At 48.8% G+C, this 27,419-nt stretch overlaps 10 protein-coding genes across 10 annotated transcripts; 6 read left to right on the top strand and 4 right to left on the bottom strand.

The window, feature by feature from the left end:
- Window positions 1-163: 163 nt before the first annotated feature.
- Window positions 164-990, top strand: DEU56DRAFT_826461 (uncharacterized protein). Its single transcript, XM_041354337.1, has one exon. It carries the CDS (start codon window positions 447-449, stop codon window positions 861-863), a length of 417 nt encoding a protein of 138 aa, XP_041204272.1. The 5' UTR covers window positions 164-446; the 3' UTR covers window positions 864-990.
- A 472-nt stretch (window positions 991-1,462) lies between these two features.
- Window positions 1,463-3,418, bottom strand: DEU56DRAFT_744228 (major facilitator superfamily domain-containing protein; the record flags this gene model as incomplete). Its single annotated transcript, XM_041349061.1, is given in 9 exon segments — window positions 1,463-1,640; window positions 1,712-1,772; window positions 1,836-2,017; window positions 2,077-2,287; window positions 2,341-2,557; window positions 2,610-2,626; window positions 2,739-2,994; window positions 3,011-3,095; window positions 3,150-3,418. The coding sequence occupies 9 exon segments, from the start codon at window positions 3,416-3,418 to the stop codon at window positions 1,463-1,465; spliced, it is 1,476 nt and encodes a 491-aa protein (XP_041204271.1).
- A 1,187-nt stretch (window positions 3,419-4,605) lies between these two features.
- On the bottom strand, window positions 4,606-7,459 carry DEU56DRAFT_974165 (CHAT domain-containing protein; the record flags this gene model as incomplete). Its single annotated transcript, XM_041359537.1, has 6 exons — window positions 7,221-7,459; window positions 6,624-7,176; window positions 6,538-6,599; window positions 6,431-6,501; window positions 5,383-6,383; window positions 4,606-5,340 (listed from the first exon to the last, which is right to left on the bottom strand). Exons 1-6 carry the CDS (start codon window positions 7,289-7,291, stop codon window positions 4,606-4,608), a joined length of 2,493 nt encoding a protein of 830 aa, XP_041204270.1. The 5' UTR covers window positions 7,292-7,459.
- A 189-nt stretch (window positions 7,460-7,648) lies between these two features.
- DEU56DRAFT_589062 (MFS general substrate transporter) lies at window positions 7,649-10,760 on the bottom strand. Its single transcript, XM_041346954.1, has 22 exons — window positions 10,331-10,760; window positions 10,201-10,277; window positions 10,131-10,145; window positions 10,050-10,078; window positions 9,971-10,000; window positions 9,892-9,910; window positions 9,827-9,846; window positions 9,749-9,772; window positions 9,617-9,691; window positions 9,526-9,566; window positions 9,440-9,472; window positions 9,309-9,388; window positions 9,208-9,256; window positions 9,080-9,151; window positions 8,950-9,026; window positions 8,851-8,893; window positions 8,768-8,792; window positions 8,702-8,716; window positions 8,595-8,653; window positions 8,351-8,543; window positions 8,165-8,298; window positions 7,649-8,110 (listed from the first exon to the last, which is right to left on the bottom strand). The coding sequence occupies exons 1-22, from the start codon at window positions 10,545-10,547 to the stop codon at window positions 7,917-7,919; spliced, it is 1,521 nt and encodes a 506-aa protein (XP_041204269.1). The 5' UTR covers window positions 10,548-10,760; the 3' UTR covers window positions 7,649-7,916.
- Window positions 10,761-11,659: 899 nt separating this feature from the next.
- On the top strand, window positions 11,660-13,119 carry DEU56DRAFT_892845 (uncharacterized protein). The gene is made up of 3 exons (XM_041356330.1): window positions 11,660-11,877; window positions 11,925-12,329; window positions 12,380-13,119. The coding sequence occupies exons 1-3, from the start codon at window positions 11,772-11,774 to the stop codon at window positions 13,003-13,005; spliced, it is 1,137 nt and encodes a 378-aa protein (XP_041204268.1). The 5' UTR covers window positions 11,660-11,771; the 3' UTR covers window positions 13,006-13,119.
- Window positions 13,120-14,306: 1,187 nt separating this feature from the next.
- Window positions 14,307-15,797, top strand: DEU56DRAFT_826408 (uncharacterized protein). Its single transcript, XM_041354336.1, has 3 exons — window positions 14,307-14,458; window positions 14,523-14,950; window positions 15,001-15,797. The coding sequence occupies exons 2-3, from the start codon at window positions 14,656-14,658 to the stop codon at window positions 15,624-15,626; spliced, it is 921 nt and encodes a 306-aa protein (XP_041204267.1). The 5' UTR covers window positions 14,307-14,458; window positions 14,523-14,655; the 3' UTR covers window positions 15,627-15,797.
- An 829-nt stretch (window positions 15,798-16,626) lies between these two features.
- On the bottom strand, window positions 16,627-18,084 carry DEU56DRAFT_873194 (ribosome biogenesis protein YTM1; the record flags this gene model as incomplete). Its single annotated transcript, XM_041355844.1, has 5 exons — window positions 16,627-16,998; window positions 17,053-17,493; window positions 17,551-17,626; window positions 17,674-17,795; window positions 17,845-18,084. The coding sequence occupies 5 exons, from the start codon at window positions 18,082-18,084 to the stop codon at window positions 16,627-16,629; spliced, it is 1,251 nt and encodes a 416-aa protein (XP_041204266.1).
- A 6-nt stretch (window positions 18,085-18,090) lies between these two features.
- Window positions 18,091-20,820, top strand: DEU56DRAFT_826400 (major facilitator superfamily domain-containing protein). The gene is made up of 13 exons (XM_041354335.1): window positions 18,091-18,109; window positions 18,164-18,492; window positions 18,658-18,897; window positions 18,951-19,031; window positions 19,082-19,301; window positions 19,352-19,361; window positions 19,417-19,433; window positions 19,487-19,703; window positions 19,755-19,965; window positions 20,025-20,212; window positions 20,271-20,331; window positions 20,391-20,504; window positions 20,567-20,820. The coding sequence occupies exons 2-13, from the start codon at window positions 18,476-18,478 to the stop codon at window positions 20,637-20,639; spliced, it is 1,449 nt and encodes a 482-aa protein (XP_041204265.1). The 5' UTR covers window positions 18,091-18,109; window positions 18,164-18,475; the 3' UTR covers window positions 20,640-20,820.
- Window positions 20,821-20,848: 28 nt separating this feature from the next.
- On the top strand, window positions 20,849-22,567 carry DEU56DRAFT_963199 (uncharacterized protein; the record flags this gene model as incomplete). Its single annotated transcript, XM_041359381.1, has 5 exons — window positions 20,849-21,220; window positions 21,294-21,814; window positions 21,882-21,899; window positions 21,961-21,975; window positions 22,028-22,567. The coding sequence occupies exons 1-5, from the start codon at window positions 21,163-21,165 to the stop codon at window positions 22,565-22,567; spliced, it is 1,152 nt and encodes a 383-aa protein (XP_041204264.1). The 5' UTR covers window positions 20,849-21,162.
- A 445-nt stretch (window positions 22,568-23,012) lies between these two features.
- DEU56DRAFT_892838 (heterokaryon incompatibility protein-domain-containing protein) lies at window positions 23,013-25,750 on the top strand (the record flags this gene model as incomplete). Its single annotated transcript, XM_041356329.1, has 4 exons — window positions 23,013-23,200; window positions 23,277-23,525; window positions 23,585-24,956; window positions 25,071-25,750. The coding sequence occupies exons 2-4, from the start codon at window positions 23,286-23,288 to the stop codon at window positions 25,748-25,750; spliced, it is 2,292 nt and encodes a 763-aa protein (XP_041204263.1). The 5' UTR covers window positions 23,013-23,200; window positions 23,277-23,285.
- Between the last annotated feature and the right edge of the window lie 1,669 nt (window positions 25,751-27,419).

Here is a 27,419-nt window from a genome sequence, read left to right as displayed (position 1 = left end):
TGGCAAGGATTGAACTTAGGACCGCAAGTACTCATACGTGCAGCATCGTTACCGCTGAGCCACACAACCATTTATATACTTCACAATAATAGCAATATATACCAACGCTTTGGTCACATGATAAAAATGCGAAAATTCCTAAGTCCGTCACAACTATCTCTATAGCACTACTACTCTCAGTTGTAATCCAAACAGAAAAGAGAGGAAGACAGGCATTTACAGAGCTGCGATCAATTTTGTACTGAAAGGATGTGCTGAATCGAGAGTGATGCGCTGAAATTCAGAATCAGCACTCCAATGAAATTAACTACATGCAGTTTCAGTGGAAGTTACTCTGAAACATTCAGCATCAGTGCATTTTCCAATGATTTTCATTAGAAGGCATCCTCTTTCTCTACCAGATCTCATCCCCATTATCATCCCCATACTACGCCGCTGGCACGACCATGAATTTCACTTTCCCATACTTTTTCTTCGAACTCGCTGTCAATATCATCGTCACGATCCTCATCGTACTCCGCCTATACCACTATCGTCTGCACATGAAGCAAGCATTACTAGGTCCTGAACATGTAGCAGAAAACACAAGTGTCGCATCCATGATCGTCGAGAGCGCAGCGATCTACTCTACGTTCTCCTTACTATTCCTAGTCCCATTCGCGACGAAAAGCCCTGTTGCGAATGTGTTCCTGCAAGTGCTTGGAGAGGCGCAAGTCAGTGGTTTCATCATCATCATGCTCATTCGAGTTATATTGACTTTGACTTTGCTATATACAGCTCATCGCCCCCCTTCTGATCATATTCCGCGAGGCACAAGGGAACGGCTGGATCAGTTCCGCATCATCCACAGCGTATTCCAGTAAAACCGCTGTCCGATCAGTACAACTCTCAGACATTGAGTTCACGTCTCAGCATATGCATAACGAGGGTCTCAAATCCACTGACCATAGAGATATCTCCACGACCGCAGAGGAAAGTCTTGGTGTCAATAATGGGGATCACGTTGTAGAAGTTCCGAGAACACACGAGAATGCATCTACTTTTCTGGAGGGGCCATGACGATGTATTTCACGTATGTTTTGGTATCACATAGAATGACATGTACCCACTACAGGACATTGTGTGTACTAGGGGTGTCATACCCGTTGAAGATGATCAATCTATATGACCAAGATCTGGTACTGCTCCGAATTTGATCCCTGTCCTGAACACTACTGTCTGTTTCGTACTTCAAACCCGAACACTGTCTCTGCAGATCGTAGAAATCGTCACGAACACACACGCCAAATTCCAAGGGTCAGCATGCGCACGCCTTGACAATCTGTCCATGTCCTGAATCGTCCTGAACCATCACACACATTACAAGAACACCCAAGAACTCATAACACTTCGTTCCCGTGCCCTTCAAGAGTCAACCATCCCTTTCACTTTCGTATCATTCATCCCCTGATCTCTTATGATCCTATATATGAAAAAAAAGGCTTAACAACAACGTATAAACACACGAAATAAGAAGGGACACGCACAAGCCCTCATCCTCGATAACAGTCGTATCTTTGACGCGCAGGTAGATCATGGGGAAGGAGAACAGCAGACCCGCGCCGACGAGACACCATGTCGAGATGAAGATGGTCATATAGCTAGAGTTAGAGTTGTCACATGAGGAACCTCATCAAATGATCGAGAACCTTCGAGAACTAAGTATACTTACGGAAGCTTTAATCCGTCCAAACGCCACCCGACAGCAGATCCGGCGGCCTGGATGGAATGGACTGTCAAACAAACGGCCAACGGTTAGATCTCACGTATCAAAAGAAAGCACAGATAAGACATACAAAAGCCTGAGTAAATTGCCAGCTTATTCGTATCATTGCTCATGGCGCCGATCAACCAGAAACACATCACATGCCACATCGCGTCCAGCAGGCCGTAGAATATCATGAGCCAGACATGCGCTGGGTACTGCGGGTCGTAAATGTCCATCTTCTGCACCGGGACGGAAGCGCGGGTGTACGTCCTAGATATATGACAGCGAATAAATGTCGGAAATGTTTACTCATGCCAGAAAATGCGAACCTTTGGTAATAATACGCCCAGATGTGCACGACGAATGTAATAACCAGGAGAATAGACCATCCCGCAAAAGCGCGCCCGCGCCTCCGCGACCACTTAGAATCCAAGACAAGTCCGAGCATCACACTCCCAAAGATCTGCGAAAGCCAGTGCACAAAATTGTTGAGCGATCTCGCGCGGATGTTAAACAGCGCTGCGTTGTAGTCGTTGAACTCTGCTCACGGACCGTCAGGTGCCCCAAGGTGGAGTGATTAGAAGGAGACTCACGCCAGGTGTAAAAGTAAGCGCTTGCACAGAACAACGGGAAAAGGAGGAGGATCGTGGGGTCTGTGAAGATTGCAACCCACAAGGCATAGAATTCGGACTTCCATGACGGATGACGAGGCATCACGACCCTCGTTCCGTCCGTGCGAATCATCTTGTCAGGATCGGCCATCAGCATAGGGATCGTGACGCCGACCAGGGTAAGAACCAGGATCCCGACCTGTGAGTTTATGAGTGGTAGTAGGCGGTGAAGCATTGCAGATGGAACTAACGTATGTACCGGTACCGACTTGGCGAGATGACAGTTCCATTAAGATGAAGGTGTGATAGTAAAGTGGACTCACCACCGTTGGACTAAAGCTTGAACGGTAAGCGCTAGTGGTAGTAATGCATCACAGTACTTACCGTTGAGTTGAAATTCTGCCCGAAGGACACGGAAGCTCCTACAACTGCTCCCAAGTTGAAAATGGCCCAAAAGATACTAATATAGATGCCCTTCTGTGCTTCGGTACAGTAGCTTAGCATCAACGAGCCTTCAGCGGTCCACAGGAATCCGGCGGTGACACCAAGAAGGGCACCCGAAGTAACGACAAACCAGCTGGCGCCAGGGTGTAGATTAATCGCCCTGAGTGACATATAAGGTGAGAGTAGGCCGGCCTAAAAAGAAAGGCACTTGCAGATAAGAACTGACATAGAGCGCATAGCCCATTGTTCCAAAGAGCAAAGTGAGCTTAGCACCGATCTTGTTGCAGACGGTTCTTCATATACTCAGTAAACCACCGGCCAGTGGTAAGAACGAGAATGAGCATTACCCGGAGAAGAACGCTGAGACCGCATATGTCGCGTACAGCGCACTATTCGCATTTGCCGAGGTCGTTGCGTTGACTTGGCCGCCTCCACCGAGTCCAGTGAGGGCGTTGAACATCCCAGGGCATAAGAAGCAGACAAACCCCAGCATGATGGTTTGTGTCATGGGGTGATAATAGACACCACGCAAGCCTTTGGGTCGTTCGTACACGGAGACAGAATCATGATCCTGGCTGTTGGAGCCGCTGCCTTTCTCCTCGAAAGAGCTGGACATGGTATAGGAAGGAAATGGTCCACGGTGGAGGCATAACGGGTGGGTGTGCTGCTTGTACTTATACACTGATACGCATGCAGACAGGGCACGAAACGTGCCCGCCTTGGCGTGATCGAATGACGATCTCTCACTTACTCCGCTCTATCATGGGAGAAATCAATGTAATAATAGGTTGCGTCTAAGTTCCTGTGAACGGAAGTCCGAACGATAAGGAGTCGAATATGAGAATATGTGCATTTTAAAGATATACCTAAATACGACGGGCACCCGCCCTTGACAGAAGTGGAGACCGTATTTTCGGGATTGTCTTCCTGAGTGGTGGCAACGAGAGAAGTGATTCGAGTTGTAGCGCTGCCTTCGATGCGGGAGCAAGAAGATTGGCCCAGAACTAGAGGTCGCGGAACGAGAGGCGCATGCACCGCCACGCGTCAGAATAAGGCGTTGGCTAATTAGAGCTCAAACGGCACTGTAATGAGGCACGTAAATGCAAAGCAGGGCATCGTTCAGATTGTCAACATATAGATGGCAATTGCGCAAGACATATTTCCCAAGCCTCGAAATCATTGCGGCCGCGGCATTTCGCTCTTGCTCTTCTCGACCACGAACACCTCTACATCCGACGCAAAGACTTAGTAACCGCGGAGAGACCCATCAGAGACGAAGAGTGACGTACAAGCCCTCGTCTTTGAGCAGTTGTATCTCAAATGCGCAGTTTCAAGATCATGGGGAAGGAGAATACAAGACCTAGACACCCGGGCCACATGGAGAGCCACTGTGGAGCAAGTCAGGGCGAAACTGTCATTGGTCGAGTTAACCCAGCAAGTTGCATCCAAGTTCCGCTTCTGGAAATCTCAGGCTAGCACAGATCGTTAGAGCTTCTGTCATACCAGACAAAGGCAAAGACGAAGCGTACAAAACCCTGCGTAAACAGCCCACTCACGAGACAAAATTTGCAGAAAGCATTTTGTAACAAGTAAGAGTCCGGAAGGTAGTAGCAACGACGAACGGGAGCGAATCTGATTCATTCAATGAAACATTAGTAATAGTACACAATACAACAACAAAGGTAAGTATCGTACAGACATGATTTAAATAATTGATTCAATATAGGTGTGACAGCGGAGGGAATGAAAGCAACCAGGATCATAAAAAATACAATAATACAGCGAACCGAGTTTCAAACAGTACTAGACACCGATGTGAACAAACACGATCTGCTGTTCAAGTGAAATCTTCTTGCGTAACGACTTCACAGCCTTGTGCAACGCTATCGCAGCGTGTGTGCAATCCAATCTCCTTGAACCATCAACCATATTGTGGTAAAAAGCAGACACAACCTGCCGCGCGACCTCGTCGTCGACAGACCACATGGAACCTATCACACTGCGAAATCCTGAGAATTGCATCGCCGCAGCGAGATGGATCGACTCGTCGAGACTCTTCTTATCGCCCACAGTGGTGTGGCAAGCCGATAAGAATGCAAACTCCGGGTTCTGCCAGTTGGATCGGATGATGTCCTTAATCATCAACGGTCCATCGCGCATCACAAAGGAAGACTCAAAGGGTTTTGCTCGATTTGGCATTCCATGACAGGCTAGATGGAGCCACTGGTTGTGGTTTAGTGCATCGAGTACGCCCTGGACGGTTGCGTTACTATCATCAAGCGATGTGAAGGAGACGACGGGTGCGAGACGCTGAGCAACAACAGCTAACTCAGGAGAGACACATCTGAGTTCCTTCCCTTTCTCTGGCTTCGCTTGACCAATGGCAACAAAATGTTGCGTGGACGTATCTTGAGAAACTCGTTGTCTCGCCCAAACGAGTGTCGCCAAAGTGGGAGTGTAGGAGGAAATGTAAATGTCAGACAAATTGTCTCTGTTCTTTTCGTACGGTCCTGCAGCATGGAGAGGAAGCAGCGTGAACTCGGCAGTGGGACACCACCAAATTCACGAGCCAGGCTGAACTTTGGATGCCCTAAGAGCTTGGACCACGGGGTCAACAATGCAATGCCAAAGCTTTCGAAGGATGCCCACAAGCTTGTGCTGATAATTGGAACAACCAAATTGCTCTGCGAGGGACTGAAACTCGGAGGACAACTCGGTGACTTCGGTCCGTGTGATATTGATTGGAACGTGGACAGGATCTTGGACGCTTAAGACAATCGATGCGTCACAGCCGTACTGACTGGCATTGACGATGATGACCGGACCTTCGTCAGCCGCTTTCTGGAGGTCATAAAACAATGGTGGACGGAGAAACCGAGAAAAGTCAGGCAGCATGCGGATGCGTGAGACGATATCATCCCATTGCATGGTCAATTGCTGGATTTTCGGAGACTGGTCTTCAGCAGACTGATCGAACGCGCTTCGAAGGCGAAAGCTCAGCTGCTTGAACTCTTCCGCCAAGGCTGCGCCGGTGTCACCGGATAGGGAAAGTTCATTGAGTGGTAAGCGGAAACGCGCCAACTGGGCCCAGAATACTGCACGGCCCCGTTCCATCAGTTCCACAGCAGTGATTAGTGCACCGTGACGAACACTGCACGAGAAAGCATCCATGGCGAGCGAAGAAGTGGCAATCCTGACGACATCGAAATTGCGTGAAGAAGACGACAAAAGAGTAACATGCTGATCTAGGAGATTCATCGCATTTTCATAAGCAACCGAAGCAAAGCCATGATTCGTTTCCTCTGCAGAGGTGGCCCATGACCTTGTGGCAGTAAGATCCCTTCGAGAGGCTGCATGAGACTGGGAAGAGAGTTGCCCAAACAGCCCATATGCTTCATCCAGGTCGGACAGGATGCCCTGCTGCTGGAATCTGTCAAGAAGGGTTAGCGCAAGATTAATGAGAGACATTGATCGGTGACGATGACCGGGTGGGTGGAGGAGGAGTGCAGCTCGATGGAGCTCGATGGCCTCATCAAGGTCAGACGGGACGCCCCGCTGCTGGAATCTGTCTCGAAGACAGACTGCTAGGTTGTGAAGAGATACCGATCGATGAGAATGACCGCGGGACGGACGAGCAGTGCAGATCGATAAAGTTCAACGGCCTCATCAAGGTCAGACGGGGCGCCCCGCTGCTGGAATCTGTTTCGAAGGCAGTCGGCGAGATTGTTAAGAGACAAGGATCGATAAGAATGACCGGGGGGCTCAAGGAGTAGTGCATCCCGATGGAGCTCAATGGCCTCATCAAGGTCAGACGGAACGACCCGCTGCTGGAATTTGTTTTTAAGGCAGCAGGCAAGATTGTTAAGAGACGAGGATCGATGAGAATGGCCGGGAGGACGGAGGAACAGTGCAGCTCGATTAAGCTCAATAGCTTCATCAAGGTCAGACAGGGCGCCCTGCTGCTCAAATCTTCTTTGAAGGTTATTGGAAAGATTATTAAGAGACGAGGATCGAAGAGGGTGACTGGGGGGACGGAGGAGCAATGCGGCTCGATGAAGCTTAATGGCCTCATCAAGATCAGACAGGACGCCCTGCTGCTCGAATCTGTTTTGAAGGCAGTCGGCAAGATTGTTGAGAGACGAGAATCGATGAGAATGACCGGGGGGATGGAGAAGCAGTGCAGCTCGATTAAGCTCAATGGCCTCATCAAGGTCAGACAGGATGCCCCGCTGTTCGAATCTCTTTTCAAGGAAGACGGCAAGATTGTTAAGAAAGGAGGATCGATGAGGATGACCGGGTGGATGGAGGAGCAGTGCAGCTCGAAGAAGATTAATGACCCCATCAAAGCCAGACGGGGAGACAAGCTGCACAAATCTAAGATTAATAATTTAAGGGAGATGGCAATGTGGTTGGGAGACGTAACATGATGGTAATGGTCGGGTGGACAGCTTTGAAAGTCTGCTCGGCACTCCTCCACATTGCATGCCATGCTATCAAATTATACGCGGACCAAACGAGGACTGTCAAAAGCGCAGGAAGCAGGATGAAGCAGAAGAGCGGCTGTGTATGCCATACATGATGACCTAAGTAGGGCACGTGACGTGACGTCAGGACTCGGAGGCTTGCGCATTGCGCATGTTGTTGACGCGACCTGTCTGTCTGCGATAGAAATTTTCTTTCTCGGAGATCAGTAAGTAGAGGCAACTCTTACATAAACTGATCTCGTGCCACATCTGACAGGCACGGAGTCAGTCCCAGCTCATCAACAAAGCACTCGACCTCCCCAAGCCTATTCCATTCGACTTCCTTGTCCATGGCGAGATCCTTAGAACTTCTAATAGAACGTCTTTATGTGAATGGCGCGCAGACAAGGGTGTTGGAGAGGTGAGCGAAGTCACCAAGTTATTTGACAGAGAGACTGACGTTGTGGCAGGAAGGCACTTTGTGGAAGCTATGTCATGTCTTTATTTGCAGTCCAAGTGACAAGTTACAGCGAAATAATCCACCAGATGTACATATTCGATTCAAAGAAGACAATAAAGGTGATTCCTTTTTGCAGAGTCGTATCCTCGTACTAGGTCGTGGCAAAAAATGAGACATAGTTTTGTTACCTTTTATAACGTGTATCTGAAGTCAGGCGCACGATCTCCCAACTCCCGTAATTCCTGGACCGAGTATTTCACTTTCTCTCCCCGCTCTGTTGCGAGACGTTCGGCGGTGTCGCGTTGCGCGTTGATCCTCTTGTAAATGAACACGACAGTTGGTAACAAGGTCAATCCAATCCCGACGAACATCAGCTCTAATCCATCTGGAAAAACAGAGAGTTAGGCGGTGCGAGTCATGTGAACGAAGTTGAACTTACGCCCAAGAATAAATCGAGGTGAGTCTTGCGATCTATAGACCACGGATGAAATGGCACCACTGAAGTTTCCAATGCCAATATGGAGGGCCATGCCAACGCCTCTCTTGTACTGGCCAGAAAGATTGTTTCCGAGCCTTCAGCACCTATATGTAAGCCTTGGTCATGGCGCAGCTGTGCATGGCATACCAAGAAACCACGCCAGGAAACGCTGCATAGCTTCCCATGACAATGAAGAAAGTTCCAAAGTACTTGACACCACTCGGTGCGGTGGATATATTTATCGAAAAGCCGATCAGACACATAGTAAGGCCGGCAAGAATGAAAGGGGATCGCATCTTCAACTTGTCAGAGTAGTGTGCAAAAACGAGCAATGTGAGAGCTAAATAGAACAGATTAATGTGTGAGACTGCTGATGGGTAAGGAAACTGACTTGCGGCGACATATGGTGGTATGGTGAGCAGCTGGCTGACTGGCGTGTTATATCCGAAGCTGAATGGAATTAAATAAACGGATCACAGTCAGCTTGCGACGACAGACCTTTTGATGATCGTTCTGGCACAAATAATGTTAAGCACCATCTCAAAGTTGTAGCAATCGACTTACGGGAGAAACAGGGTGATGCCATACACTGAGAGTGCCTCAGATCAGCTTCTGCCGTCTCTAAGTAGCAAAGGTGTTTCACTTACAAGGTCCGACGATTGACATATAAATGAGGATATGAACCCAGACCTGACAAGTTGGTTGGGGCACGAAGGTGACGAAGCTCAAAACAATGAGCATCTTACCTGCCAGTCTTTGAACGCAGCCCAGATGTACCTGGCCGCGAACCTCTCTTCCTCGCCGACTGACGAATTATCGTATTCTGAAAGAAATCTGAATCACATCTGCCCTCTCAGAATTTATCACTTGACTTACTTTTCCTCCAAACAACAAAATCACGCTCTTCCGGGGTCAAGAACTTAGCTGTGTGAGGAAAGTCTACCAGTACTGAGCGATTATATACCTATCAGTCCGCTGTGTGATCGAATGCGTGCTGTACTCGCCAAAGAAAGCAACGATGGCTACAACTATCGTTGCAAGGCCTTCAAGCAACTGCACGCAAGTTTTGAGCATAATCTCGGACATCGATCATAAAGGAACTCACGAAGATCCAAGACCATGCTTCGAGTCCCTCCATGCCACCCATGTAACTGATCCCAAAGGCTAGTAAGCCGGAGAAAGCGCCTAAAATTTATTTCGCTATTGAAACCCCGATGACGTAGCAGGACAACAAACCTGCAACTGTTGCAGCACCGAAAAACAATCCAACTATCGGGGCACCTCAGCATCGCAAACAGACGAGCAAATGCGGGATACCTTACTTCGATATTGTAACATGTGTCTCGGATACCACAAAGTAAGGCTGCGGACTCATCAGCGATATTCCGCAAAAAGTTCTTTAGTTACGCTCACTAATAAACAACACCAGGGAACAAACCTGCCTCAGCAACGCCAAGACAGACTCGCACTCCAACTAGCTGAGGGTATCTGGCACCCAATATCAATATCAGGTCAAAATTATGGCGAGAATTTGCCAAATCATACGTCTTCACGAAAGCCATGAGTGTCCTGGCAATAGATTTGCTCAGCGATTGTAGACCGTATAAAGATTCAATGACGCACATAATTATCCCCCATGCCAACTACCGTGCGTCAGATAAATTCAGCAGCCGTCATGCAAGGCTTACATTGATTCCTGGAAGCCATCTACAAAAAGAGTCAGCCAAACAACACTCCACTGTTAACATGAATAACATGAACACTTGCCTGGATGGGCGGAATGCTTTAAGAACCAGGCTTGAGGTTGCAGTCAGTTCAGATAACCGGAAAAATCGGGCAAACAAACTTAGTGGGAGGTTCAAACAGGCAGTATGGCTTTATGTTTTGCTTTAAAAAATACAATGTCTGTCAGAATAATGACGCCTACTATGATAAACATTATCTGCATCCAGCCGCAAGATTAACAAATTTGTCAACAAAAACCACACGCCACGTACCAAAACAACGTTGAATTTGTTTCCTGTGAGGTCCAGCTGAGTCTCGAGACCCTCCAACTTCGCGTTGCCGATGTTACCTGTTGAAGAGTAAGGAACACATCCGACGTGAAGTGATACAATCACCGCGCACCTCTGTCAAGGAAAGCCAGAAGGTACATCAAACTAAGGATAGGCATCAACCGCAAGTCAATCTTTCTCCACAGTTTCTTCTCCTGTTCCGGTGTCAGCACTGGGACATTTTTGAGGTCCAGAACCGAGTCCTCCAGCCGCTCCTCATCATGCTGTTTGTGTTCAGGGCTGATAGAATTCGCGCGATCAGCAAGAACAGTGTTCACAACGTAAGTCATAGCAAAACAGAGGGAAGGAGGGAAGAAATGATTTCCTGATAGATGCGTGATTGGGGCTTTTGAAGGTTCACGGCGAGCTCTATGGTTCAATCCTAAACGTTGATAGGAATCAGTTGATCGGCATTACGGTACTGATGCCTGATTCTATAATTGTATTTGGCTGAACCCCAGATCGGCAAGTATGGGGACATTCCATGAGATATCGCAGTGTTCAGACATCAATGTTTACGATCTGCCCCTGAAATGGACGGGCAACCTGTGGACTCTTATGGGTCCCAGGAACTACGAAGGTCGGTTCCACTGGCGCGCTTGGGGATAATTGGTCGTGCCTTTCGATGAACTATCGCTATGTCATGACGCAAGACATCAGAACTTTGTCCCAAGGGGGATGTCCGTCAACCATGGGGTGTTGAATTGAATTAATCGATGGTTCTGGCCGTCGCATCTGCGCCACCACCCTCGATCGTCAGAAAATGGATTGATCATTAGACGTTGCTATACCGACATACCCTTTCATGCTCGGACCTCACTTGTCAACCCGCTAATTCGTCAGATAAGTGTGGCCAGCAAGAATTCATTTCCACAGTGCTTTCCTGTCAGCCGGCAAGAACTGAGAATCGTTCAGAAGGTCGTACTTAGCTTCACATGTCAATCACGCCTCGTGGAGTTGATGCGCGCAGTACTGACATACGCGAGGACAGAAGATGCGGATCGTCGCATACAAACTGACGCTCGTGATGCGCATAAATGACTTACCACCCAGAGTAGATACCCCGTGGCCTGCTCAGACCGTTACGAGACCGGGTAAACCATTAATGTATTAATGCTGTGCCAACTGCCAACTCAGGCTGAGGTTGCAAGCACCAGTACGACTCAGAGAGACCTTGTTGAAGAAAGTGGTGAAAGCACCAAGAGATGCGCGAAGAAAGGACTCGTGATTCAAAATTTTAACAGTAAGTCACCGCTGCAGTTGTTCGGGAGTCACCGAACCCACACAATTGTCACCTCGTGGGACAACTACTTACATGTACGATAGAGTCTTCGGAACCTTTGGTTCTGTCAGGGTCACGTGCGCGTATTGATGGGAACGCGTCGTCGGAGTTGAACTGCACTTGGAACAATATTAGGTCCTCGTCATTCTTCAATAGCGCATGAGCTCCGTTCGAGAAAAAGGACAATATTCAGAAGTACGACGAGGAGCGCGACGAGAAGCTCAAGGCTCGCATGCACAAGAATGACATGGTCTCTCCGAACAACATTCTCTGCCAGTGGCAAGATATTGTAGCTTGCATCGAGTTCAAGAGAAAGCAACCTGCGTCCGACACGGCACGTAAGTGGTTGTATTTCGAATGCCGAGATCAAACTAAATCGACCAAGCTACAGTTCTATCTTCCCGCCTTACTGCTGCCCAGCTGCAGGTCCAGCTCCAAGCACAAGGCCAGGGATACTTTGGAATCGCCGCGAAAAAAACCGAGAGCAAGCCCGACGGCACGGACACCGACCTAGATGTGACCATCCAGAAGGGCCTCTATGCCGCCGAATTTTTTGCGGCCAAGGTTGAGGAAATCGCTAAGGTGCACGCTACCTCAAAAGACGATACTCCTGAGCTGCTCTGGCACCACACGCTCACGACTCCGACATTCGATATCCGGGAAGCACTCAGCGTGCAAGAACCCACCAAGGGCAGTCGCGTACTCTACATCCTCGAATCCCGCAAGCTTCAGCCCATTACGGGACTACACGGCATAAAGTTTTTTGATGCGTGGCAGCAGTGTATCAAGTGTACGTATTCTCATTGCATTTATGGGGCTCTTCGTTGACACAGCATGCAGGTCATGTTGCTCTGTGGAAGGGAGGGGTGTATCACCGGGATGTCAGCCCTGGAAACATGATGTGGTACGAGAAAGACGGGAAGCTCATAGGCGTTTTGAACGACTACGATCTGTCCTCGTTGGCGAGTGACCGAGGCCCTCGGGGCAACGAACGCACGGGCACCATCCCATTTATGGCAATCGACCTTCTCACCGCAAAGGGCCAACGCGGCGAAGTCAAACATATGTATCGCTACGATATGGAATCATTTGTGTGGGTTTTCATCTGGGTTTGCTTGCGTTACAGGGAGGGAGTCCTTCTGGAAACGGGATCGCGCCCTTTGGATAAATGGGCGACCAAGAGCGCCGTGGAATGTGGTCAGATGAAGCACTGGTTCCTGAGGGAATTGGAAAATTACTACCCCACAGACATTGAGAAACATATGAGGTTTTTCATCGTGGATTGTGTCGAGATACTTCTAGAGGATTCCAAGGATCGAACTTCTCGCCGCAACCTGCTACTGAAGTCAGAGGCAACTAAGCAGTCCGACGATGAGGGGCCGGAGGATATCGATGGTTTTCTATCCAAGTTTACATCCATGTCGACCTGGAAGGACCTCATTAAGCTCATCAACTCTTCACAGTGATTTCTGTAGTCCTACATGCGGTTTTCTGTACTCTTACATGTGGTTTTCTGTCAATCGATACTGGTACCTTACAGTTGTTTATATCATCGACGATTTTGGGACCAGATGATCTAGGACTAAAAGAAAAACCATCACCTAGCTATGGATACGGGCCGCCGCTACATAAACTTGATATGTGTTTAGGTGCAGCGCGGGATGATCGATCGACGACCAAGGGTTGGCCGGTTAGGAACCTAGCGCGTCAGCGATAGCTCAAATAGTAGTACAGTGCAAGTCTTGTCGTGTACAGTAGAAATGCTCATAATGCATACTATCTCTGGCCCGGTGTTGCAAAATGGCCCGGAGTTGCAAACCGCGACGTAGCACACTCATATTTCACTCATTTCCTTAGCACAATGATTCTAGGGGATGTTTGATCCATAGCTTACTGTACATATTTTTTATTCTACGAAAAATGAACTAGAAGTGCTTGCGGCAGCGAAATACTGCTGAGAATGTGCACTGTCCACGCCAATCCATCGGAGGGAAGCCACCACATGCACTAAAAAAATCAGGAATTTCACTAGTGGTTTCCCATTGCCTTCTAATATCACTCTAATTTTTTCCGACGTGATAAGTAAGTGGTGTTGAGAGACACAAATGTTGTACCATTGAGATGCAAGACGTGACAGGAGGTGTGAGATTGTGTTCGGAGTCATAAATCGCGGCTCGGCAACTCGGCCAATACTTACACAATTCGGGACCCATTCTCGCTCAATTGTGCTTGACGGCATCGGAGAGTAAAAGCGGCTGTGTGACATAGTGTGATGCGACGACTTCTTTGCGGGTGAGAAATTTTGCAACTCTGTGCTCAAACACTGTTTCGCACCGGCTTCTCTCTGGCAACGTAGCATTGACATATTTCTCTATTTTTTTTCATAGCATTACAGTACGTACTGAATCCTACCTGCTCGTGTTTTTGGCTCATTTTAACGTTGTGTAGTTGTTGTGTTATAAAAAACGGGTCAAAAGTTTTGCAACACCGGGCCAGAGATAGTAATGCATAATAAATTATAAGAAATGAAAGAGACATGTTTGCCCATATACCACCACTATGCATTATGACCAGAGCATGATGCACGACATTTCTACCAAGGTGCATAATTTTATATGTCAAAAGTCGAATTGTTATCAATTTCTTTGTCATTTTTTTCATTATTCATTATGACCATTTCTACTGTAATTTGAAATTCTGCCACGATCTTACTCGGTTGTAGATGGAACTGCACTCTCATCATTACAAACATCACTTGGCCAATGACTGCAGTTCGATTTTGCTTGTCGAATTTATCAGAACAGCTCTTCTCTGTGGTTGTCAGCGTTGGATTCTGCTTCTAAAGAGAAATTGTGGACTACTGGCAAGGCTGGCGAGAACTGCGTTTAGATGAGGCATGCAACAAATACCGTGCCTGCGGTAAGTCATCTAACAGTAAAGGATCATGCACATGATTTAGATAATTGTTTGTTCGTTTTGTTAGGGTCACGTGCCACGCGTATTGATGGCTCAGGCCCCATGGCCAGAAGTTCAGAACGCGTCGTCACTGCTAGTACTGACTTGTCGCACTTGCAACGATAGGTCCTCGTCATTCATCCTTTCAACAGCGCCGCGGCATGCACTCCATTCGAGAAAAAGAAAAAGATCCAGAAGTACGACGAGAAGCGCAAGGTTCGCATGGACAAGAATGCCATGGCATCGCCGAACAGCCTCCTCTGGCTAGATGGCTGCCTGAGCTGCTCTGGCACTACACGTTCACGGGTCCAACATCTGGCTTCCGAGAAGCGCCCGGCATGCCAGAACCCACCAAGGGCAGTCGCATGCTCTACATTTTCGTATCCCGCAAGCTCAAGCCCATTACGGAGCTACACGGCGAAGAGCTCTTTGACGTCTGGCGTCAGTGTATCTCGTGTACGTATTTTCATCGCATTTACGAGGCTTTTCGTTGACACAGCATGCAGGCCATCTTACTTTGTGGAAGGAAGGAGTATATCACCGAGATGTGAGCCCTACAAACATGATGTGGTACTGGAAAGACGGGAAGCGGATAGGCGTTTCAAACGACTACGATTTCTCCTCGTTGGCGGATGACCTAGGTCCTCGGGGCAACGAACGCACGGGCACCGTGCCTTTTATGGCAATCGACCTTCTCCCCGAAAAGGGTCAAAGTGGCGAAGTCAAACATATGTATCGCCACGATCTAGAATCATTTGTGTGGGTTTTCATCTGGGTTTGCTTGCGTTACAGGGAGGGAGTCCTGTTGCCAACGGGATTGCGCCCTTTGGATAAATGGGCGACTCTGGACGCTGTGGCATGTGGCATGGACAAGCACTATTTCCTAACCTACCCGCAAAATTACTACCCCTTGGACATTGATGACGATATGGGGGATTTCCTTTTTGATTGTATCGATGTGCTTCGACACCATGGCAATCGTCGAGCTGTTCGCCGCATCAAGCTATTAAAGCGAAGGGCAATGAAGCAGTCCAATGACGAGGAGCCGGAGGATATCGATGATTCTCTAGATATATTTACAATCATGCCGAGCTGGGCCAATCTCATTAAGCTTGGCAACCCTTCACAATAATTTCTGTACTCCTACATACAGTTTTCTGCGTATCGACACTTGTAGCTTTTAGTTGTTTATAGCATCAACGATTTGGGGACCAGGTGATCTAGGACCAACAGAGGGAATATCACCTATGAATACAGGCCACTGCTAACTAGTTGCCAGCGGTGGCAGCGATCTCAAACTCCCGTTGCGCAGCTACCTCTGGCACTTCATCGAAGTTAATGGTCTTTATTTGCAGTCCATTGTGAAGGATCATGCCAACGCCTCAAAGGGTCACCATTGTCGAAGTTGAAGTTCATCATTAGTGACAGTGGCATGTTGGGACAACGTGGGGGAGTCTTGTCTAGCTGGTGCATGCGGTTGGACACGAGTTTAGGGAGGATGGGTCGAGGCCGAGAGGGAAGAAATCTGGCGGCGGCATACATAGGCGGTATTTGCATGGGTGATGGAAAGCAAGTAAATGTGTTGGATCGTAGGGTCGACACGAGAAGAAGAAACATAAAATTACCCTAGAGAAGGGACAATGTATCCCGGAGGCGAGTGTGAAAACACGATAGCCAGTGCTGCCAGCACCCATCAAAGCGCTGAGCTCTGTTGAGCATTGTTAGAGCTGATCGTGGAAGTCAGTTTGTGCCTGGAGGTGGCGCCAGGGTAACTTGCGGAGGTATATAGAAGGTCGTATTGGTGGTAGTGGGCAGTGAGAAACTGCTGGATTGCTAGTAGAAAATTAGTCTGTGCAATTTTCGAGGTCTTGTGTGATATCTGTAAAGCTCTGTCAATGTTGGACTTTGTTGCAGGAGGTATTGAGGAACCGCAGGGTACATGAAACTCATTAGTGCGAAGATTTGGACGATGGGAGAACAGCAAGAATGGATTAAGTACTCATGTACATATGTTTTAATTTTGAATCCTGACGAATTTCGGATCTTGCGCTAGCTTTTGCGGATATCTGGACTCAAGGTGCCAAGGTCAAGGCAACTCGATCTGACTCAAGACGATTGGATTTTAACCAAACCTAGGATCCCCCAGCGATTCTCCATACCTCCATGCCGCCCTCGCCCCCGATGCCCACCACATCCCCAACCCAATCCACTGCAAGTACCTTCATCCCATCCCACACCCTGAAACTGGTCACAGTGCCTTTCGTGCTCCGCAGGTCCCATAGCCGTGCAATGCCATCATAACCGCCAGTCACCACCTGCTGCTTCCCACTTTCAGATGTGGCGATGCAGGATGGAGTCGCGGGGTGCATCATGATACCTGTGGAGGACGAGAGGGATGAAACACGGAGGTCGAAGATAGATACGGTGTGGTCTGTGGATGCAGCAAGGACGATGTTCCCATCAGGTGTTTCAGCGAGATCGAGCATTGGACGCTCGGGAACGTTCTGGTGCGGCGATATACATTCAGTTAGGTTCAGACAATGTGAAATAAGACTCACAATAGTATTTATACACACACCACTCTCAACATCCCACGTTCGCACCGTCGAGTCAAACCCACAGCTGTACGCCTTACCTTTTGCAGGTTCCCCAGCAGCAAATAATGCTTTTGATACGCGTGCGGTGTGCGATTTTAGCACTGCTATTGGTGCTTTCCGTTTTATGCTTGCGGGGGCGGTCTTACGCCGCTTTTTTCTGTCATCGCCACGCTCTAAATTTACTTGATGGTCATCAGGTATTGAGGTGTCCCAGACACCGATAAGGCCGTCCCATGAAGATGTAAAGAGGTGCGAACCAGATGCATCAGTAGATATGGAGGATAGTGGGCTGGTGTGTAGATGAAGAGAAGCGACGGTGGACGCGCTGGGACCGTTTGAGCTTAGAGATATGCGCGTAAGGCACGCAGTGAGGTCATGCGACGAACTTGCTAGAATGTAAGACTCGTCTGATGACGAGGATGGCAGGACACAGACTCAAGTGATGGGTGCTTGGTGCACAGAGGCGTCGATAACAGAATTTTGCGAATAGTCGAAGAGACGTAGGTGACCGTCATATGATGCTGTCACGAAATGCCTATGGTGGAATTTAAGGTTTAGCGTCTAGATCGCGAAGTGATATACGCTGGTGGAACACACTGATGTATCTGGCATGATACCGAAGATACCAAATCCTCGTGTGGAAGCTCAGGCATGCGCTGAGGAGGCATAACACTCTCAAAGTATTCAATTTCCAAGGTATCTTCCTGCCATAACGTCAGTCACTCTCTCAAACAACTTAGTCACTTCGCTCACCTCTCCAACACCCTTCTCTGCGCGCCATTCCCATAAAGACGTTCTAAGCATCTCGCCATGGACAAGGAAGTCGAATGGAATAGGCTTGGGGAGGTCGAGTGCTTTGTTGATGAGCTGGGAGAGCTGGTAGCGTTTCCAGTCCAAGGGGATCATGAATTTTTGGGAGGGGAATGCATAGGGCGCCTGGGTCGTGAATACGACAGGGTGCGAGAGCGCTGTGGATGACGATGACGACGCCATGGTTGACGGTGTGCTCGATACGCCGGTACGCTCGTTCAATGTAACCACCAAATCAGGACTCAGATATTTTCTGTGACAGTGTCACTGCATGTCACACTCATCGGCTTTACCGTCACGGTTCTCAACTTGTGACATATATTATATTGGTTCTATCATCGGTCATGTGTTTCGCGTTGGCTGCTGCCGTTGCCCGTATATTCAAACAAGCCACTGACATGCTGACTCGGAATGCGCTTCAGACGGTCCGCAAGAAAATTCAAATCCTCACCTTATCTATTCGATAGGCACATCGTTCAAGTGCGACCTGATCCCTTATCATTGTCTGGGCGCACATTTGTGCGGGTCGTTCGGCGCGCGACTTCCATTGACCTATTATTATATAGCTCAAACTATGATAGAACAGAGAAGGTGAGAATTCGCAGTTCCGCGGTTCAACACTCGCCCTCGCGAGCACGTCCCGTGCCCTGTCTGCCAGACAGCATATAAGTAGAATCACATCTACGCGTTATGTCTTCACCGTGGACTGTTTCCTCGTCTCTGTATCATGTCCAGTTCTGCTCACGAGAAAGGCAGCGGCTCCAACGACCATGATAATGATTCTGTCTCCATTTACGAACGACCAAAGGGCTTGCGTGGTGTCTACTACCACCCCATAACGCAAATAGTCATGCTTGCCTTTGTCTGCTTCTTATGCCCTGGGATGTTCAACGCCCTCACTGGACTCGGCGGAGGCGGCCAGGTCAACCCAACGACTTCTGCGAATTCGACTTGTGCTGTGTACGCGACATATGCGTTCTTCGCGTTCTTCTCCGGGTAAATAGATTCTCACCCCCATGATCATCCAGTGGTTAACTGACTGTGCGAAGAACTGTCAACAACAAGATCGGCGCTAAGCGTACCTTGCTTTTTGGAACATTGGGCTATGCGCTCTACGTCGGTTCTTATCTGCAAGTATTTTTCTTTTTCTGTTTGACATCCGTCCTTATGGACAACCCAGCGCAATAAATATCCACCCTGGTGCTGGCTGGTTTGTCGTTACCTCGGGTGCCATTCTCGGCGTTACCGCCGCGTTCCTGTGGACCGCTCAAGGCGCAATGATGCTAAGCTACTGCACTGAAGCACAGAAGGGCATATTTATCAGTATCTTCTGGGCCATTTTCAACTTGGGGGCAGTGGTAGGAGCTACCGTATCCTTCGGGCAGAATATCCACTCAACGGTATGTACCGCGGTCTATTATTCAAGACAGCGCTTACGTTACAGCTTCAGAACAATAGCGGTAAGTCTACTCCCCCTCGTGTCTTCATCTTAATCCAACTCGTCAACCTACCAAGTCAGCAATGGAACATATGTTCGTCCCACAACACTTCGCCGCCACTGTCACTCATCATGATTGCTGCACAGGTCGGAATCCTGGTTCTTACTATTCTCGGCGTAACGATCCCCCTGCTGATGGCCGATCCCGACAAGATGATCCGCACGGACGGTACGAGGGTCGTGATGCCTCGTCATCCGTCATGGAAGTCCGAATTTTATGGTTTGTGGGTTGCGATCATCACAGACCCCATGATCCTCCTGCTCTTTCCGATGTTCTTTGCGAGTAATTACTTCTACACCTGGCGTGCGTCTCTTTTAATTTCCATTACCTGAGCGCTTGACCTACCGTGAGCAGAGTTCAACGATTATAACTCGGCACTTTTCGACATCCGCGCGAGATCGCTAAATAATTTTATGTACTGGCTTTCGCAGATCGTTGGCAGCGGAATCATTGGAGTCATCTTAGACTCCAAGAAGCTGCGGAGACGTGTGCGCGCGTTTACTGGGTGGAGTATTCTATTGGTGATGACATTCGTGGTGCACGTCTGGGCTTATAACTATCAACGGTTCGCATTCTCCACTATAGATAAACCTTGCCGTCAATTCTTGACGATCTTGTATCCAGGACGTATACCCGCGCCACCGTCCCACCAGACTCGCAGAAGATGGATATTTACGACCCGCAGTACCTGGCACATGTCTGGCTTATGATATTCTATGGACTGCTGGACGCAATGTGGCAGACGACGAGCTTCTGGCTCATCGGAGCCATGAGTAATGATACGAACAAGCTGGCTATTTACTCCGGGTTTTGTACGCCGGGTCTTTGCCTTGGCCTAGCAAGCGAGTGCTAACTATTCTTGTTTTACAGACCACTCCATCCAGAGTGCTGGAGCTGCTGGTGTGTGGCGGATGGACGCAATTAGGCTTCCGTAAGTCTTTGCCACTTGACCAATTGACCACCTTCGAAAGGTTGATTTCGGTCTAACAGCTACATGAATATATTCCTCTCTACGTGGTGTCTGGTCGTCGCTGGTCTTGTGTTCTCTTTCCCGATGATCTGCCTGCGCATCAAGGATACAACTGTACTCGAAGACGAAGGCTTGTACGTGACTCTCCTCCTTCGTGCGTCTGTTTACGGTAGCTAAATATGTGTGTCGTATGCAGGATGCAGAGAGATCAGGAGATAAATGACACTAAGGCGAAAGAGATGATTGAGAGCGGGAACGATATGCCATGAGCGCTTTGAAATATGACATGTATTCATGGCTATTCAGAAAAGTCAAGCAGAATATCAGGCTGTGCATGTGCAGATCTTGGAATCCACCCAGCAGCGTTCGATCTTGACCCGATTATTGGTTTAATTTGGAATACGGTTGATACCCTACCGTTTCAGTAGTGATAAACGAAATATGCCAAGGACAGAACGGCTATCCTCATGCGTCTATGGTCTGTCTAGGGCAAAATAGCAGGTTTGTTCCAATTGCAATTTGGAGTGGACACGGGAGTGTATTCCGGACAATACAACATGTGAGCCATATCTTTTCTCATTCTATGCGTCGCATGATCGTGTACATTGTGCTGTCCGATAATTCCCCGTGACAGTGAGAATGATGGGGGTGAAGAGCAGAAGCCGATTCAGAATTACATTATGGTACATCTTTCTTGCTTGGAGGTAGTGTTTTCATCCCCATTACCGTTCACGTTTGCGGGCCTATCTAACAATCAGGTATCATCTGCATAAACTTGTACCAGTACTTATCATGTTGGCTTCAGACACCGGAATTGCTATCCTTGGCGCGGGTATCTTTGCTAAGGAAGGTATGCAAGATAACCAATTGCTTAACTCCCCGATCCTCGTCCGAATATTCACCTTCTAATGATGTTTCAACAGGACACCTTCCTGCACTGCAAAAACTTGGCCCTCTCGCGCCAAAGCTCAAAGCCGTTTACTCGCGATCAGAGAAGAGCGCTCGTGAACTCGCTGCCGAAGCAACAGTCCTCCTCAACACTGCCCCTGATGTCTACTTTGACGATAATCCATCTTTAAATCTTGATGCACTTCTCGCAAGATCTGACATTTCATCCGTTATAATCATCCTCCCAATCACCCTTCAGCCGTCCGTCGTCTTGAAAGCACTCGCCGCCGGCAAACACGTGCTAAGTGAAAAGCCCGTTTCAGCAGATGTGGCGTCTGGTGTCGGATTGATCGCTCAATATGAAGCGCAGTACAAACCCAAAGGGTTAGTGTGGAGAGTAGCCGAAAATTGGGAGGTTGAGCCAGGCCACATCGCCGCTAGACGCGCTATCGCAGGTGGCAAGATAGGAAAGGTTACCTTCTTCAGCTCTCGCGCTGTTAACTTCACGGATCGGGGTACGAAATGGTATACTTCGGCGTGGCGTCTTTTCCCGGAAGTAAGTCGATTTCCTCGACATCGTGTAATGTCTGGTCTGACTCGTGTCCGTGCTTCGATTAAATTAGCATCAAGGAGGTTTCGTGGTAAGATCCGTGTTGCGTTCACTACACCACACTCCAACGGCTGACACTTGCCTGAGTGTAGCTTGACACCGGTGTGGTGAGTGCCTGTGGTGAAATGTTTGTGGATACTGCCGCTGACTTGCTTCTAGCACTCCGCTGCAGCACTTCGTGTCATACTCCCAAGTGCAATGACTCACCTGTCCGGGTTTGCATCGCTCAATAAGCAGATACTTGCGCCCCACGATACCATCAACACCATCATAAAAAACGCAGATGGTTCACATGGCATTTTCGAGCTCAGTTTCGCTGCACCCAGCCTATCTCGTTGCGATCTGGAACGCGGCATCATCATCACCGGAACAGATGGCTGGCTCAAGGTCCAGCAAACCATGGTCCGTGACCTCATCCGTAACGTTGAGGAGCCCGGGTTTCGCGTCACTATCAAGTCGGCCACCCGTGGTGCGAACGGTGTGCTTGGCCCCGAAAAGGAGGAAGTTATCGACGAGCCATTCAGAGGCGTGGAATTGGAGCAGGCGAGCTTTTTTGTAGCATTAGCAGGAAAAGATGATGGTCTTGGCAGCCCCCTTGGTGCACTGAAGGACGTCGCGGTTCTCGAGGCTGCCTTGACTAGTGGTGGAGAACTCGTTGATCTTGAGAAACTCATCAGCCAGTCTATATGGGACATGTAGCACGGAAAAGTCGCGGAAGCACATGACACCCAAATTTGCAAAGAAATTTGTATGTAGGGAGGGGATTTGTCATTGACGCGACGACCGGCCATTTCTTTACGCTATCGATATGTGAGTATGTTGTGTACTAATGTCCATGGCGTCTCTAGGTCGTCAACTCTCGGATTCCATGTGCCCTGCTGATCAGAATAAATGATACACACGGTGCATATGGTCAAAGCGCTAAGACAACGTTATTCAATTGAAATTGGTACTTTACCTGAATCCTGCGTTGCAATATCTGCGGTGAGACGAACATTGATGCATACCTGTGCACGCGAGTGCTGGACCGCCCTGGCTCCAGAGTCCAGAGATATCTTGTCTGTCGTTAAAAGCTACAACTTCAAGAAGTCTGAAAAAGGTATCACAGGCAGGCGCCGCGGCAAAGTCACATCACGTGATCAAGCAAACGTTGAAACTGTTATCTCAATGCGCGAGCCTCGTTATGTCACTACCGTGCGCATGCAGCATGGCACAGTAGTCGCCTTTCTCCGAGTCGTTGCCATAATCTCCTACTAGTAACTGCAATGAGTCAACTCAAATGACTTTGTGGTTTCCCCATTGAACAAATAGACTATCAAGGGTGCATCTCAAGTGAGTATACTGCGTTTGTCGTTCCTGTCATGAGCGACGCGTCATGAAATAGGCTAACTTACACTGGCGCTGGCAGGGAGTAACCATGCAGAGCTTACAATCCATTCAAATTTCACTCTTGACCGCTTCCGCCCGTTGTCTTCAGGCTCTCAGTCTGGTGTCTGCACATGAGTTGGCCCTCGCTGGGGGTTTGGGAGGCGGCGCTCTTGGTATTTCGGTTTTTTGGCTATTAGTCGTTCACAAACGCAAAAAGAATATCGCACCTGATGGGACCTCCAAATCCGACCACCTCCTACAGCATGATCAAGCACGAAATGATCTTCAGGTGAGGAACACAATGACCCTATTTATTAGCGCAGCAGACTCATCGGAGAGGGTGAGCAGAGGGATGGCACTCCCAACGCACCACTCTGTTCCGTTTGCGCAGAACTGGATCTGCGACATCTTCTCCTTGAAGAAGTCCTGAAGGAAAATGCGATTCCGCTAGGCTCACTCTCATCCATCTTGCAAAAATCCGACCAATGCGGATTCTGCCGCCTCGTATCATTGGTCGTCCGTCGGACATGGTTGTTGGACAAGTTTCCTGACCTCGATCTCTCAGGGATTGAATGTGGGCTGTTCTCGATGGAGACTGGATGTCTCCGGGAGCCCAGACCCGAACCCAAACAACTATGCCACCGCCTCGTCATTGATACATCAACTCGCCCTCGAGAGATATACTCAGCTCTCATCGCAGCACATTCAGCACTAACGTTACCCATTCAAGTCATGGAAGAAGACACTTTCAAGTTTGACAGACCAACCGACCTTCACGGTCGCAGAGTGGGCGATACTGTGGATGTCGGCCTGGTGAAGAAGTGGATCGAACTGTGCGAGGAAGGACACGGAGATATATGTGAAAAGGTCTGGTGGATGGCCAGCGACAGGAGACTGCCGGAGTTTATCAGAATGGTGGACGTGGTATCAATGGCTGTGGTGCCGGCGCCTCTCGCCTGTCGTTATGCCGCCCTCAGTTACCTATGGGGAGGCATCGGAGCGGAGTATTGGACGACGAAGGACAATATAGGAGAGCGGTCCGCGCCTGGCGGGTTGAACACGGCAAACTTCCCTGATACCATCACAGATTCCATTCAACTCGTTCGACAGCTTGGCGAGCGTTACATATGGATCGACACTCTATGCATCGTTCAAGATGATTTGGAGGACAAGATGAGCCAGATACATGCCATGGATTTGATTTATGGAGAGTCTTATTTCACGATATATGCTGCTGGCGGCACATCGGCTCGGGACCCTCTTCCAGGGTATCGTCCAGGAACTAGAAGGCGGGAGCAGCACATCGAGGTCGTTCAAGGACTTCATCTTTCTGTGCCCTTGCCGATGCCTATGGAGGCTCTCACTCAGTCCGCATGGAGCACGCGTGGTTGGACATACCAAGAGCTTACACTCTTCCGCCGAAGGATATATTTTACTAGGCACCAAGTCTACTTTGAGTGCAGACATGATATCTTCTGTGAAGACGTCGTCACTGAAAGTAAGCGCCTCGCATCGTCCAGCCAACCGCTGCGGTATAGAGGTGCAGGAAACTTCACCCGCCTTCCGAAACCCGGGAACTTAGACACAGATCAATACATGAGCAGTTACATGGGTGCCATTGCGGACTATACGCGACGTCATCTCACCGTGGAGTCAGACATTGTGGATGCTATCACTGCATTGACGAATGCCCTGGCAAAAGGTTTTGAGCTTGGTGGGGGTGACCCTGCCAAAGCCTTTCGCTTTGGAATGACATTGACAGACCTCGACCACGCGCTTCTCTGGCAACATCATCCACACGTGCCTCAGGCACGTCGTTCTCTCACCGACGAAGGCACATCACCATGGCCTTCTTGGGCATGGGCTGCGTGGCGTGGTGCTGTTCACTACCAGGGGGAAGCCCTGTATACCTCGATCACCTTCTATTCTACCGGGCCAGTAGTAGCAGAGACACTCATTGATGTTTGGTACATCGTGGACGGTAATGGTGTCCCAGCGCAACTTGATGTTCGGCGCATTTCTCGGGCCTTCAAACTTCCTAAACCACAAGCAGCGATGAACCCATATTCTTCCCCGCAAGGCATCCTAGACCCATCTCACCTAACTTTAGATATTCATCGGCCGCTGGAGCCGGGTACTCTCATTTTCTGCACGACTTCCAGCCGCTTTAGCATTGCAAGGCGAGAACACGAAGAATCAAGCTTACGTTTCTATCACGATCTCTTCAATATTCTCTCCAGTCCATCTTCCACTTCAACTTGGGTTGGCACTGTCATCCTTCCATTAGACCCTTCCCCGCCGGATTCTCTCGAGTTTATCGTTCTTTCCCGGACCAGTGCGCCTACTGGTGTGTATGACGAAGAAAATTTTGGGAAGTCCTACCATGGATGCATGTTATATGTGATGGCGGTGAGTCAGAATGAGGGTTTGATGGAGCGTGTTGGGTTGGGTATCATCCATGAAACTGCCTGGATCGCTTCAGACGCGCAGGAGAAGGTGGTGTTTCTTCGATGACAGTCAGGTATGGAAGAACAATGTGTGGAGTTATTATATTTGGGGTCATTGACAATCTATCTCTACGTGCTACGTGTGTTGAATTAAATTGAACGTTTGAACATTCAAGGTTTCTCCCAATGCAAGGCGACACTTCCAGAAGGTGAAATACTACATAGAGTGGTGTGCGAACAAGTCCTTTCTAACAAGCAAGAAGATCGCCAATTTGTTCCGTCATCAGTTGTACAGTGGATGTGTCAGTCTGATGGTGAAAGATCTTTAATCATCAAGCAGGTGTTTCACCATCAGGCTGACACATTGACCAATCGGTAAAGCCACCCACTTCTGAGCGCATCTCCCCACGGTGCCCAGATGCTCTGATTGCGATGTCTGATCCAGGTATACAATGAAGTCAAACACTTGATAGATAAGAAGCTGCGATGGAAGAATAGGAAAGAAAATGCACCAGATTAACCGCGATAGGAGGCTCTTCTTCCGCGAGCCGCATCGTAAACGGTGTTTGATACGGCGTGGGTATGGATCTGTATGGATCCATGACAGAAGTTACCGCGCGTGTCATTCGCGAGTACCCTGTGGGTACACTCGGCAAGGACATATTGAACTATGAGAAACTTACCCCTTGGCCAGGATTACTTCCACGATATCGATGCTGCTCCCAGATATTTGTCCGATTTCGTCGTCAAAGTCATTTTCTACTGATATGCGCGTGCCGTCTGCTGTACACCAGACACTAGACTGAAGCCAGCGTTGTACCTCTATAGCTTCGGGTAAGATTTCAGTCACTCCATGGAAACAGGAGAATAAAGCCAATACTACGATAGAACAGCAGGACGGGACAACGAGAACTGAGTGCGAGTGGGAAAATGAGAAGCAAGCAATTCTTGTGACAAATGCGAAATATACGACATTCAGGCGAATTTATGCTGATTGCTTGTCGTAACACGCCCCTTCCATAGAGTTCGCTGTGCATGTTGATGATTAGTATAAATTCCCTGTTGCATAAATTTGACGTACCGTCGTATTGCGTAGATTGGGACACCTCAGGCATCACTTCTCGGTGCCTATAAGGGGTCTAAGAGACCCGGTTTTTATGTTATGGGAAACTAGTCTCTGAGACCCCTCCCTCCCGCCATCTAATTATAGTCATGTTCTGACATTCCCTCGCGGGCCTCTGGCACCTCCCTACGAGCCTCTTCCACCTGCCTCTTGTACCTCCCTACGAGCCCCTTGCACCTCCCTATGAGCCTCTTCCACCTGCCTCTTGCACCTCCCTATGAGCCTCTTCCACCTGCCTCTTGCACCTCCCTATGAGCCTCTTCCACCTGCCTCTTGCACCTCCCTATGAGCCTCTTCCACCCGCCTCCGTCGTGCCCTCTTGCATACTTCTCGGAGCATGGTTTGATACCTTGGAGCATTCACTCACCCCAGCCCAGTGAGTCTGCTCGGATGAATTGTAATCCGCGGTCTACTCCCATAACTTATTCACAAGTCAAGGACCCAGGAACATAGAGTAGGCACTCAAGTGTACAGTAGCAATAGCAAGCATAATGCATTATGTACATACATGGATGAGCGGGTATATCACCCAAGGAACATATTTAGATGTGTTCGAAGAGGTGTTACTGGAATCAGCGTGGATAGCATACATAAGTACGGTACAGCATAGGAC

Source organism: Suillus clintonianus (genome assembly GCF_016758775.1).
Source record: "Suillus clintonianus strain FC179 chromosome Unknown DEU56scaffold_93, whole genome shotgun sequence".
In the NCBI taxonomy this organism is placed as follows: Eukaryota; Fungi; Basidiomycota; class Agaricomycetes; order Boletales; family Suillaceae; genus Suillus; species Suillus clintonianus.
Note: the sequence above shows the minus strand (reverse complement) of the source record. Positions and strands in the feature narration are given on the sequence as shown.

What these genes read in the sequence shown, in the direction of transcription:
- DEU56DRAFT_826461 (XM_041354337.1), top strand. Translation starts at nt 447, where the DNA reads ATGAATTTCACTTTCCCATACTTTTTCTTCGAACTCGCTGTCAATATC.
- DEU56DRAFT_589062 (XM_041346954.1), bottom strand. Translation starts at nt 10,547, where the DNA reads ATGACTTACGTTGTGAACACTGTTCTTGCTGATCGCGCGAATTCTATC. An exon ending in TTGGCATGGGGGATAATTAT is followed by an intron (nt 9,773 to 9,826) that starts GTGCGTCATTGA and finishes ATCTATTGCCAG; the next exon opens with GACACTCATGGCTTTCGTGA. An exon ending in TATGTCAATCGTCGGACCTT is followed by an intron (nt 8,793 to 8,850) that starts GTAAGTGAAACA and finishes AGGCACTCTCAG; the next exon opens with TGTATGGCATCACCCTGTTT.
- DEU56DRAFT_892845 (XM_041356330.1), top strand. Translation starts at nt 11,772, where the DNA reads ATGCACAAGAATGACATGGTCTCTCCGAACAACATTCTCTGCCAGTGG. An exon ending in ACCTGCGTCCGACACGGCAC is followed by an intron (nt 11,878 to 11,924) that starts GTAAGTGGTTGT and finishes AAATCGACCAAG; the next exon opens with CTACAGTTCTATCTTCCCGC. An exon ending in GTGGCAGCAGTGTATCAAGT is followed by an intron (nt 12,330 to 12,379) that starts GTACGTATTCTC and finishes CACAGCATGCAG; the next exon opens with GTCATGTTGCTCTGTGGAAG.
- DEU56DRAFT_826408 (XM_041354336.1), top strand. Translation starts at nt 14,656, where the DNA reads ATGCACTCCATTCGAGAAAAAGAAAAAGATCCAGAAGTACGACGAGAA. An exon ending in CTGGCGTCAGTGTATCTCGT is followed by an intron (nt 14,951 to 15,000) that starts GTACGTATTTTC and finishes CACAGCATGCAG; the next exon opens with GCCATCTTACTTTGTGGAAG.
- DEU56DRAFT_826400 (XM_041354335.1), top strand. An exon ending in TGGGCTTATAACTATCAACG is followed by an intron (nt 19,966 to 20,024) that starts GTTCGCATTCTC and finishes TCTTGTATCCAG; the next exon opens with GACGTATACCCGCGCCACCG. An exon ending in GTACTCGAAGACGAAGGCTT is followed by an intron (nt 20,505 to 20,566) that starts GTACGTGACTCT and finishes TGTCGTATGCAG; the next exon opens with GATGCAGAGAGATCAGGAGA.